Source organism: Rousettus aegyptiacus, unplaced genomic scaffold (genome assembly GCF_014176215.1).
Source record: "Rousettus aegyptiacus isolate mRouAeg1 unplaced genomic scaffold, mRouAeg1.p scaffold_m13_p_10, whole genome shotgun sequence".
Taxonomy (NCBI): Eukaryota; Metazoa; Chordata; class Mammalia; order Chiroptera; family Pteropodidae; genus Rousettus; species Rousettus aegyptiacus.
Window position 1 is genome coordinate 66,466,332 of NW_023416285.1, and position 13,197 is coordinate 66,479,528.

At 32.3% G+C, this 13,197-nt stretch overlaps 1 protein-coding gene across 14 annotated transcripts in view; it reads left to right on the plus strand.

Moving 5' to 3' along the window:
• Window positions 1–13,197, plus strand: part of FRYL (FRY like transcription coactivator) — a 228,821-nt gene that overhangs the window by 116,778 nt on the left and 98,846 nt on the right. For all 14 annotated transcript variants that reach the window (XM_016128140.2, XM_016128138.2, XM_016128139.2 and 11 more), the window contains 5 exons: window positions 4,366–4,445; window positions 4,807–4,887; window positions 7,308–7,476; window positions 7,765–7,857; window positions 12,644–12,742. In XM_016128140.2, coding sequence (XP_015983626.2) covers window positions 4,366–4,445; window positions 4,807–4,887; window positions 7,308–7,476; window positions 7,765–7,857; window positions 12,644–12,742 — 522 coding nt within the window. The remainder of the gene's footprint in view (window positions 1–4,365; window positions 4,446–4,806; window positions 4,888–7,307; window positions 7,477–7,764; window positions 7,858–12,643; window positions 12,743–13,197) is intronic.

Sequence of the window (13,197 nt, forward strand, 5' to 3'; positions counted from 1 at the left end):
TTAAATCTCAACTTCCACGAAGTGGTGAACAAAGTTCATTTCTTTCCTATATTATCAGGTTACCTTTAAAAGGTTCTCTGAGACCTAGAAAAGTAGAGTTTGGATTATGGCTGCTTCCTCACTTAACCCCTACTTGATTTTGTGATAGGGCAGTATAAGAGTCTCCCTCATAGTGCATTTTCTTCAAATTGGATTCCAGGTACAGGCCTTTAGGACAGTCTTAATTCTAGGAAATGTGAGCCAAATGCTCTTTCTCATCCTCCTCTGGTAACTATGAATACTGAGCCACTTATCCAAAGTGAGGCTATAATATAGCCATCAATCTTGGAGTAAGAGTTCACCATGAACATTTTATTTTTATTTTTATTTTATTTTTCAGTTAGAGTTGGCATTTAGTATTATTTTATATTAATTTCAGGTGTACAGCATAGTGGTTAGATATTTATATAATTTATGAAGAGATCCCTTCAGTTAGTCTAGTACCCTATTATATATTACAATATTATTGACTATGTTCTCTATGCTGTACTTCATGTGACTATTTCGAAACTACTAATTTGTACTTCTTAGTTCCTTCACCTTTTTCCACCCGGCTCCTCCAGTCCCTCTTCTCTTTGGTAGTCATCTGTTCTCTGCATGTTTCTGTTTTGTTTTGTTCTTTAGATTCCACTTATAAGTGAGATCATATGTTCTTTATCTTTTTCTGATTTCACTTAGCATAATACCCTCTAGGACCATCCATATTGTCACAAATGGTAGGATTTCATTTTTTTTATGGCTCAGTAATACTCCATTGTATATACGTACTAAACTACTTTATCCAGTTGTCTGTTGATGGACACTGAGGTTGCTTCTCTATCTTGGCTGTTGTAAATAGCACTGCAGTGAACATAGGGGTGTACATATCTTTTCTAATCAGTGTTTTTGGATTTTTTTTGATAAATACTCAGAAGTAGAATTGCTGGATCATAAGGTAGTTCTATTTTTTCTTTTTTGAGGAACCTCCAAACTGTTTTCCATAGTGGCTCTACCAATTTGCAATCCTACCAGGAGTGCACAAAGATTCTCTTCTCTCCACATCCTCACCAACACTTACTTGTTTTTTGATTTATTGATGATAGTCATTCTGACAGGTGTGAGGTGATATTCATTGTGGTTTTAATTTGTACTTCTCTGATGATTAGTGACCTTGAGCATCTTTTCATATGTCTTATTGGCCATCAGTATGTCCTCTTTGGAGAAATACCTATTCAGATCCTCTGCCCATTTTTTAAGCGGATTTTTTTTTGTTGTTGTTGAGCTGTGTGAGTTCTTTATAAATTTTGGATATTAACTCATTGCCAGTTTCGTCATAGGCAAATACGTTCTCCCTTTCAGTAGATTGTCCTTGTTTTGTTGCTGGTTTCCTTTACTGTGTAAAGCTTTTTATTTTGGTGCAGTCGCATTTCTTTAGTTTTTCTTTTATTTCCCTCCCCTGAGGAGATATAGCACGAATAATATTACTAGGAGCATGTCAGAGAGTTTACTGCCTATGTTTATTTCTAGTAGGAGGTTTATTGTTTTGGGTCTTACATTTAAGTCTTTAATTCATTTTGAGATTATTCTCGTATATGGTGTTAGAAGGTGGCCTGGTTTCATTTTTGGCGTAAAGACTATTCAATAAATGGTATTGAGAAAACTGGACCAATCCATGCAATCATGAGCCTTTTAAAGCTGTGTCAGCTGCCACGTCCCTCTGCTTGGAACAGTGTTTTAGAAGTGATGACCGTGTTCTCAGTGTTGTGCGAATTTAGTCACCTCATTGAGAAGAATTAATGTAAGTGAATAGTTACTAATTGGATTTCTTGTCCTTCATTACAATTTAAATGTGATTATTCTTATCTAATGTTTCTCTCATATTTATTAGTTTTGAACTAGTTTCTGATAATTATCCAGGACTAAATTTAGTCCCCATTAATAGACTTCTGACTTATCTTTGTATGAAATAAATTATCTTCATTTTAAATATCTCTCCTTTATCAAACCCTCAAGAAGCATTCTGACCATCTCAGAATAATTATAATTTTCTACTATTTGTTTCCCCAGTCCAGTTTGTAGCTTTCTTAGTTATATTAAATATTCTATTAAAATTTCATCCTATCGATGAGGTGTTCTAGACTCTATATTGTTAATAATTTTAAGCAAATGTAGAATTTTTTTGTTTTGTTTTAATTGGAACACAGGCCCACAGAAATCAATAAATTGTGATCCTGGTTCAAGACACACTATTGTCATTGATCTCTGCATGGCTGCTTGTTCACCGTGTAGTGGTTACCTGTGAGTCTGCCATCTGAAACTCGGAGAACTAGACTATTACCTACAACTTAAGCCTAATTATGTGACTCTCTCCTACATCACTTCCTGGCTCTTCTCTTACCAGTATACTGATTTTTGTGTTAATTATTCCATTAACTTTAAAAAATGTTTTGATATATGTTTGAATAATATATGGAGGCCTTCATAGAGAAAAAAGTAAAGACCCAAAGAAGGATTAGACCAAAGAAGTTACTTTTACGAAGAGCAATAATACATTGTAGAGAAGTGACATGACAAAGGAAAATGGTTTGGGCTTCTAATTCTAAGGAAGGTAAATTGTGAGGAGGTAAATATCTGGGGGAAACTAATGGAAGATAAGGGCTATTTTGTGAGATATGTTTGTGGAGACCCACCTCCATGCCAGCTTTCTGTTTCCAGTGATCATGGTTATTCTCTGCTCAGTATGGGAAAGGCTGCTTTTATCTAGAAAGGGGGAAGAATAGAGCGCTTTCCTTGCATCTGCTGTTTCTCAGTTGCCTTCAGCTCAAAATAATCCTTTTGCCAAAGTGCCATATTTTGCAGTGACGTACTTTGATCCTCTTCACTTGATTGCACCCTATATAAAAAATTGATTTAAACTTCCAGCAATGTATATGAAACCTCAGTCATTTACATTATCTCTACTATTTGGTATTGTCAGACTTTATATATCCCCATCAAATAGGTGTAAAATGATACCTTGTGCATTTTCATTCTCCTTATTACTATTGAAATCAAGCATCTCTTCATATATTTGTTTTAGGAATAAGTCTAACAAAGGACAAAAGTAGAAAACTATAAAACTTTGCTGAAAGCCTTTAAAGAGGTGGAAAGATATTCCACGTAAATGTATAAGACTATAATTATCCCCAAATTGATGTATAGATTCATTGCAACTACAATAATAATCTTAACATTTATTGTGGAACTTGAAAAGATGACCCTAAATTGAAAGCGGAACAACAGAATAGCCAAAATATCTTTGAAGAAAAATAAAGGGGACTTGGCAGTACCAGACATCAGAACTTATTAATAAGCTCTAATAATTAGGACAGCATGATTTTAGTGCAGACCTATACAAACTGACAGTTCAAAAACGGACATACATACATAGAACTAAAATCTATATCAGTGATGACTTGGATAATCTTTGATCCATCAGTTCTTCTTGTTGTATTCTTTCCCATGAAATTATACAAGATGTTTATTGTATAAAGATGTATATTGAATATTGAAAATCCGGATTTATATGTTTATTAATAGGAGCACATTAAATAAATCATGTATGGTGAGTATTGTGTGGCTGTTAAAAAATATGAGGAACTAAGTACTGACATGGAAATAGGAGGCATCATTCTGTTAAGTAAAAATAAGGATTGTGTGTGCGAGTGAGTGAGTGAGTGGGTGAGTGTGTATGTGTGTAGGAGGAAGTCTGGAAGGATCTATACCAAGTTTTCAGTTGTGATTCTATTTGGGGGAAGGGGCAGGAATTTTAATTTCTGGTTTATATATTTTTATTTGTAATTTTTAAAGAACTGAAAAGAACAGAGATATTCAAATGACAAATTTCTAATACTAATAAAGCCATAAATATGTTGGAAAAATTGTCTTTTGTGGATCCTGCTATGATAGAAAATCGGACTATGAAATAAAGGGCTGGCTCCGTCAAAGGCTGCTTTTCTCTAGGTGCCGCAGAGCACACCTGAATGTGTTTTTAACTCTCTGATGGTAACAGTTTTAGTAACAACAGTTAGAATTACTTTTTCCACTACATAGTCCATATTTCAATGATTTGTGATTACAAAGCTAATTATCTTAAATTTAGAGCTTGTTAAATTAGGTGTTCAACTAAATTCTTAGAGAAAAAATACTAACATTTAAAAAAAAGACATTTTGGACAATGGGAAGACTGATTAATGAATCATACCATGCTAATTAAAATTGTTAATTTAATTAGTTGAAATGATGAGACTACTCATGTGACTTCTAACCTATTTAGCTCTAACTCATTTGACTTTTTAAAAATTCTAGATTCCTGTTCATCCTGTGCCCGATCCTTTAGTTCATGAAGTTCTAAACTTAGCTTTCAAGCACTTTAAACATAAGGAAGGGTAAGTAAACTACAAATTTGGGATTGTTGCTTTTTTGTATAGTTCAGGTTTAGAGTGTTTAAATACACTTTGAACTCTCATTGATCATTCGTTTTTAGTGTTCAAAGCAGTTATCTTCCTTTTTTTTTTAAATCCACGCAAAATACTTATATGAACGATTTGTAAAAATAATTTTTAAAACTGTTGATTGGATTTGTTAAATTTCATGACAAATTCAAATCTATTGAGAAAATTTATGTTTTTTAAACTCATTCTATAAATGAATGTTCAGAGAAAATTATACTCTAAGGAATTTTCAGTTATTAAGAAAGAGATTTTGTTGGAAATTTTAATGAATACTACATTTGTTTTCTTATTTTAGATATTCAGGAACCAACACTGGGAATGTGCACATTATTGCAGATTTATATGCAGAGGTGATAGGGGTTCTTACCCAATCGAAGTAAGTTCCACTGATTTTTATTTGCTTTTCATTTTAGAATGCTTCATTACTAATATTATAGACACTGACAGTTTTTAATCTATGATATTTTTCATAGAGTTCTTGTGAAATCTGTTCCACCTTTTATTACTAAACTGTTATACTCCTTAGAGAATTTTAAAGTAACATCTATACCTTAATTTCACAGCTTGTTTTTATTTATTTGGGTTTTCCATAAATTTCTGAATCAAGGTAGTCAAAAATTGCTGATTCCTCAGGACATTACCTTATTTCCTATTTTTAATTCCATCAGAAGTGTTTTTTAAAAATTTTCCTTTTGGAACTCTTTAGGGAACTAATGATTACTTTCAACATTTTCCAGTTGAGTGCTTTTATTTCTGAGATAGCAGTGCAGTCTCTTCCTTCTAATTATCCTATTGGTTTTAATACTATAAATAGTTTTGAATAAGTAGATGAGGTACTACTGAAAAGGAAACATACATACTCGGTTACTCCATGAACAGGTTATTCATTAGGAGTTACATTCATTGAGTTGTGTTGTACTGTGGTTATAGTAAACACTAACAAGATGTTGGTCTTTAGTATCCTGTGTTTGCTCAAAAGACTGGAAGATTTTGACTTTCCTTTGTTGCTACTGGAAAATAAAGTATAAAATATCAATTCAGATTTTCCTGCATGCCATTTGAAGAGTCTTTGGCCTTAAACTCATCATACAAAAACCATTCTAAATTCTAAGAGGGCAAGCATTGTTAATGTTTAGTAGTTTAGATTTTAATATTAAGTAGTATATTTTATTTAGTACATTTTTTTATTCTTTGTAATATATGAGAGACCCTTATATAATCGGTTCTATAGAGCTTAGAACAATTTGAGTATTTTATGTGATTTGCACATAAATAATATCTTAATAATTCATTTATTTTTAATCAGTAATGAATCCCTATTTTAGGTGCATAGGCACAAACCACAGAAACAAGCAATGATTATTTATTTTTGGCGTAATAGTTTATGATTCTTTATTTTTATTTATCAAAAATGAATTTCTATCAAGAATACAGATTAGAAGTTCGAAATAATATATTAGCAAGTTGAATCCAGGAGAACACTGCGTCACTGCTAAATTAATTCCAGGATGGTAAGGATTATAAATCCAAATGGCCATGTATGTAAATTTATGAAACAAGGTTCACCCTCACTAGTCACTTAGAGAACCATTGAGGTGTTTTCTACCCATACATATAATGAGCATGGAAGAAAACGTGCATGGAGCCACTTTAGGGTAGGCCAATAACACTGACATTTGAGGGAGCAGGTGATAGGATGCATAAGGGGAGAGGAGAAAGGCTGGGAGGTGTGTAAGAATGTTGTCTCTGCATTTCCTTTGACTGCAGTAACTAATAATTACCATGAGAAATTAGTGAAAGAAAAACCCTTGGATTCTAAATTATTGCAATGGTAAGATTTTTATCTACTTTATATATATTTTTATAAAACACAAAAGAATATTTTCATGGAAAATGGTATTGTAATCTCTAACACTCAGATGGAAATAGATGAGTTATTCATCCTATCATGTATCCATATTTTATTAATATGTAATTTTCTCACCCCCCCCCCCCCCGGCTATAATCAATGACCATTAGAAAGTATGCTTCATGTATCATTTTAACTTTCAGGAGCTGATTTCCTCAAGCAACAATAACAGTAATCTCTTTAATTGTTATATAATATATAGAGGGGGAAGTGATATATTATTGATTAATAAAGTATTAGATATATTTTTTCCAATATAATCAAAGAAGTTTAGTAGACTTAACAGTGTGGTCATTTGAATCCAGAGTGGTGCTCACATTTTGAAAGTAGTTTGATTCTTTAGCTTATTCAGACTTTGAGACCTGTGTCCTCTCAAACTTCTTTAGTTTTTCTTCAGTGTAGTGAGATATTAATTTTAAGTGATAATTATTAGTCTGCAATTGACTGGTTTACCTCTTTGAACAAATTGAACAAATTGTAGTCTTCAATCTATCCTTCATATAACTCAGATTGCAGACTTTCTAAGAAGGAGCCTTAAAAATTGAAGACTCTCTGATTTACATGGGGATGTTGCATGAGTAGATTATTTGATCTTATTTTTATTGTAATTATGAATTATTAAATGTTAATGGTGCTGTTTCGATGATGATATAGGAATAAAGAAATCTTATTCTCTTTAAGGAATGTTTGATTTTAAAATAAATGAACAAGAAATTTAGAATAACATAATTTTGTCTTCCTCTGTGTATACTTTTCTGGTAATTTTGATGAAGGCAGAGAAAGGAGAAGATGTTTAGGTAAAACACTTTTTGATTTCAACCTTAAATAACAGGTAGGAAATTAGTATTTTTAATTCATATGAAATTATGTATCTGTGTGCATTAAAGGTTTCAGGCTGTGAGGAAGAAGTTTATGACGGAATTAAAAGAATTGCGACAAAAGGAACAAAGTCCACATGTGGTACAAAGTGTCATCAGCTTAATAATGGGAATGAAATTTTTCAGAGTGAAAATGTATCCTGTAGAAGATTTTGAAGCATCATTTCAGTTTATGCAGGTGATACATCTTCTCAATTGCAGTAGATTTAGCCGGACAGTGGCTTTCCTTGCTCATCGTGACTTTTAAAAAGAAACAAAATACATATATATTACTGACATCATTATTAATTCCTTATTCCAAGTGTTAAATTGTCGCAAGTTTGAGTTAACTTTCTCTTTTAATTTGAACATGTTTTGACCTTAGATTTTTAGTAAAATTCCAGAGTGTTTATAAAATTATTGTGATACTAAAAATTCTTGAATCTTTCTCTTTTGTTAATCTGATGTACCTTTTTCCTCCTTCAAGGAGTGTGCTCAATATTTCTTAGAAGTAAAAGATAAAGATATAAAACATGCACTTGCTGGTTTGTTTGTGGAGATTCTTATTCCTGTAGCTGCTGTAAGTATACTTTTATTTTTATATTATATTTTAAAAGTACCTCTTCACTCAAGATGTTGCCACATGAAATAGTCTTACTTTATGATAATCTCATAGGCAGTGAAGTGGAAATTTGAATATAACGTAGGTATGTGAAAAATGGTTGTTAGACAAATAGCAGAAGAGCATTGATCGGTCTTTTAATTAAGAGAACACGCCTGTAAGATTCAGAGACTGTTAGGAGGGTAGAGTATCTGCAACCTAGCAGTAATGGTTGCCTCAAAATGCTCAATATAACATATTGTATTTACTCATGGCTTCTTACCTTACAAAATGACGGCTGTTTTAGTAGCCTCTGAAGAATTTAGAAGTGCTGTGACCTACATCCTGGAATTTATATGAATATCTCAATTTTATTTCATTTTCTAAATATTTATTTATTTATTTATTTATTTATTTATTTATTTATTTATTTATTTATTTATATTTATGGTGGCATTGGTTAAAGAAAACCAAAAAGTTTCAGCTGTACACTTTAACAGTAAGGCACTTCCTCAACTTTAAATCTTCTATTCTGTCATTTTTGTGACATCATACCTGTCAAAATTGTACTCTCAATTATTTAAAAAATATGATTACAATAACTTTTAGGGAAGCAGATTTATATAAGCTTTTTTGGTGTAATATAGTGCGTTATTCAAAGCTAATATTGCAGTTACTACTAATGAAATATATATAGTAATGAAATTTATAACAGTTTTTGTTTCCTGGTCTCCCCCCCTCCCCACACATACAAATTCAGTTTTTCTGTGTGGTATGTGATATGCTACTCACTTTCAGCATAGTGCACATTGCTGCATAAATTATATATACACACACATTCTTGAAAGATTTATGGAAGTAAAGTTGACATACAATAAACTACACATATTTAAAATATACAATTTGACACATTTATATGCCTGTGAAACCATCACCGCAATCAAAATAAAGTACATATTTATCACACTCTCAGTTTCCTCATGTTCCTTTTTAACCCCCCCCCCCCTCACTCAACCCACCTGGTTCTCAGGAAACCATTGATCTTTCAGTTTCTCTACATTATAGAGTTTTGGGTTTCCTAGAATTTTATATTAATGGAATCTGAGAGTATGAGCTCTTTCTTTTCTGAATTCTTTTACTCTGCATAATTATTTTATATTCCAACTGTGTTGTAGAATATATCAGTATATTCCCTTTTCATTGTTGAGTAGTATTTTATTATATAGCTATGCCAAGTTTGCTAATCATATAGAAGTCTGTGTATGTACATATACTTTTATTTCCTTGGGCATTTACCTAGGAGTGGAATTGCTGGACCAAACGATAGTTATATGTGTAACTCAAAGAAATTGCCAAACTATGTTCCAAAGTGGTTATACCATTTTGCATTCCCATGAGCAGTATGTGAGAGTTCTAGTTGCCTCCATATCTTCACCAACACTTGCTTTGGCCATTCTTTTTAATTTTCACCATTGTAATAGGTGTGTTGTGGTTTTTAATTTGCATTCTGGTTTTTAATTTGCATTTCTCTAATGACTAATGGCTTTTGAGCAATTTTGCAAGTCCTTATTTGTTGCCCATATATTTTCTTTGGCAAAATGTGTGTTGAAGTCTTTTTTCCCGTTTTTGTATTGGATTATTTGTTTTCTGATTGTGTTTGAAACATATAGTTTTCTAGTTTTAAATATATTCTGGATACAAGTGTTTTATCAGAGATATGCTTTGTGAATATTTTCTCCTAGTCCATGATTTGTCTTTTCATTCTCTTAACTATGTCTTTGAAAAAGGAGATGTTCTTAATTTTGATGAAGTCTGATTTAACAGTTTGTTCTTTTATAAATTATGCTTTTGGTGTCATATCTAAGAAGTCTAACTAACCCAAAATCACAAAGGTTTTCTCCTAGATTTTGGTTTTAAAGTTTACTTTTAGGTCAGTGATTCATTTTGAGTTAATTTTGTATATAGTATGAGCTGTAGATTGAAATTTTGTTTCATTTTTGCATGTGATACCCAGTTGTTCAGCACCATTTGGTTATTTGTTGACAACTCTTTTCAAGTACTTTAGTCCCTTTGTCCAAAAAAATCAATCAACTCCATCTATTTCTGACTCCATTCTGTTTCAGTGATCTCTATATATGTACTTAACAGTAGCATACTATCTTAATTCCTACAGTAAGTTTAGAAAGGCAGGCAGTGTACATCTTACAACTTTATGCTTTCTCAAAATTATTTTGGCTATTCTATGTTTATTGCGTTTTAGTATAAATTTTAGAATCACCTAATCAATTAAAAAAACTTCTGAGATTTGAATTAAGATTTCATTAAATGGGAGAACAGATCTTAGTATTGATTCCTGCAGTCATGAGCATAGTATCTTTTTTCTTCTACTTAGGTCTTTATTTCCTGTCAACAATGTTTTGTAGTTTTCAGCATACAGATCTTGAACATAATTTGTTAAATTTATCTCTAGGCTTTTCATATTTTTAGGCTATTATAAATACCATTGTTTTAAAGTTTCATTTTTCAAGTGTTCAAAATACTTTTCAGTATGTGTTATTTTTGCCTTATTTTACTGGCTAGGACATTTCAGTATAATGATAAATAGAAATAATGAGAGCAGACTTCCTTGCTTCCTTTCACATCTTAGGGTTAAAGTTGTCAGTATTATCAATAGGTATTATGTTACATATGCTTTTTCATAGATGTCTTTTATCATACCGAGGAAATTTATTTCCATTTCTAGTTTATGAGGAGTTTTTTCAGAAATGAGTGTTGGATTTTATTAAATGCTTCCCTCCCCCTCTGTTGAAATAATCATATGGTTTTTCTTTTCTATTTGTTAATACAGTGAATTACATTAATTGATTTTTCAATTGTTGAATCAACCTTATATTCCTGGGGTTTAACACCATTTGATTACGATGATTTTTTTATATTGTTAGATTTAGATTTTTTGCATCTGTGTTCATGAAGGCTGTTGTTCTGTGGTTTTCTTTTAATGCCTTTTTTGGTTCAAATATCAAGTTAGTGTCAGAAGAGTTTGTGCAAAATTGGCTCTATGTCTTTCTTTGGAGTTGGAGAGAATATTCTAGATTTTCTCATATATATTCTAGAAATATCTCTAGAAAATTCCAGGAATCCTCTGGCCGGGAATTTTTCTTGTGGAAAATTTCCTTCCAGATAATTTCCTTCAAGTGACATAGGATTACTCAGATTGTTTGTTTGTTTGTTTGTTTTGAATGAATGAACTTTTATATCTTTTAAGGACTTTGTTTATTTTAACCAGATTATCAGATTTATTGGTGTAAGGTTGGTTATCATATTCCCTTATTTTCTTTAAATACCTTTGCTATCTGTAGTGACTTCTTTCATTCCAAATATTGGCAATTTGTGACTTGTCTTCTTTTTTCCTCATCTGCTTGGCTAGAGGTTATTAATGTTCCCAAAGAACTGGCTTTTGACTTTATCAATGCTATTTTTCAGTTTCTATTTTATTGATTTCTTCTTGGATTTTTATTATTTCCTATCTTCTATGAAAGGTTTTAGTTTGCTATTTATACCTAGTTTTTTTAAGGTGGAAGTTGAGGTCATGAAGACCTTTCCTTTTTTTAAATATAAGCATTTATGTATTTCCCTCTTAAGTAGTTCTGCAGTAGCAGCTCACAAATTTTGATATCTTATGTTTTCATTTTCATAAATCTCAAAATACTTTCTGATGCCCCTTATGAAATCCATAGGTTACTTAGAAGCATACTTTCTAAACATTTGGGGATTTTCCAAAGATGTTTATGTTCTTCATTTTTAATTTGCCGTCAGAGAATACTTTGGTCAAGCCATAATACTAGGGGAGAGTGAAGACACAGTCCAAACCATACCACCTGTCTTTGCACATAGAGCTACTTCTGTCAGACACATTCTTGCCTCTCTAATCACCTCCCTCCCCCCTTTGCCTGGTTTGATACAACGTATTCATACATTATATGTATTGAGTGCTTTCTGTGTGTGAGGGCTTCTTCTGTGCACAGGGCATAAAATGACCAAGGTAGGAGACTCCCTCTCCTAAGAGTGTACTCCTGCTGAGGAAAACACAGTAAACTAGTGTGTAAAATATGTCGTGTACAGATGACGGTAAGTACTGTGGAGAAGCGTTAAAAGCAGGGTAGGGGCATGAGAAATGCCAAAGGGATAAGGGAGTTGAAATTTTAAATAGAGTAATTAGGAAGGACTACCACCTTAAAAGAGATGGTGACTGTTAAGTAAAAACTAAAGGAACTCTGTATCTCGGGGAAGATCTTTATGGGCAGAAGGAACAAGTGCAGACATTCTGAAGCAAGAACATCCTTTTCTAGGAGCGGCAAAGACACTAGCTAGTGAGGCTTGATCTCAGGGCAGGGGGCAGAGTAGTGAGAGATAAGGCCAGATCAGTGGGGGCTATCGTAGTATTTCAGATAAGAGATAGTGGGTTCAGCTTCGATGTTACTTCCTTGTGAAGTTTTTCCATAGGTGCCCCTTCTGAGAATTTCCTCTTACAGCCTCTGCTATACCTGTTCACTTGCCTGTATTCTCTGCTGTTCTCTCAGGGCAGGGACCAAGTTTATCTTATGTACTTAACATTTGATCATTTGGCACATAATAGTACTGTACTTCAGTGAGATTCTCAGTGAATTATTAACTAATTTCAAACCTACAGAAAATTCTTATAATCCTTGTATAGTTTAAGCTAACATTTGTAACCATTTTTTTTGTTACATTTCTTTTTACCTAGGCTGTTAAAAATGAAGTGAATGTTCCTTGTTTGAAAAATTTTGTGGAGATGCTTTATCAGACTACTTTTGAACTGAGCTCCAGAAAGAAGCATTCATTGGTATTGAGAAACATTTTAAACCTTTACATATTCAATTACGAGTTTTAATAATTGATTTATGAATTCAGTGGAAATTTAAGAGAATTGTAAAAATTGATATTGTAAAATATCCAAAGTATAATATAAAGGCAAATTTTATATATTTTTCTCCTGCTCTTTTTAGAACTTGCTATTGTTAATTTTACTAGCTCTGCATTTGATAGATCATTCAGACTTCATTATAGGTATTTGCCTGGCTTAGCAGGTACTTTAAATTATGTATTATGGTATGAGGAAGGTTAAATGTACCCCTGTATTAAACCACAAATTCCTTTATTTTACATGATGATAAATTGCATTCTGAAGCATCAGATTATTTAGCAACCATTGTTGGTCTAATTATATCTTTTCAGAAATTTAAGGCATTTTCCCCCCTACATAACCAACCATTTCCTATAACTTTGAGGGATTTCTCT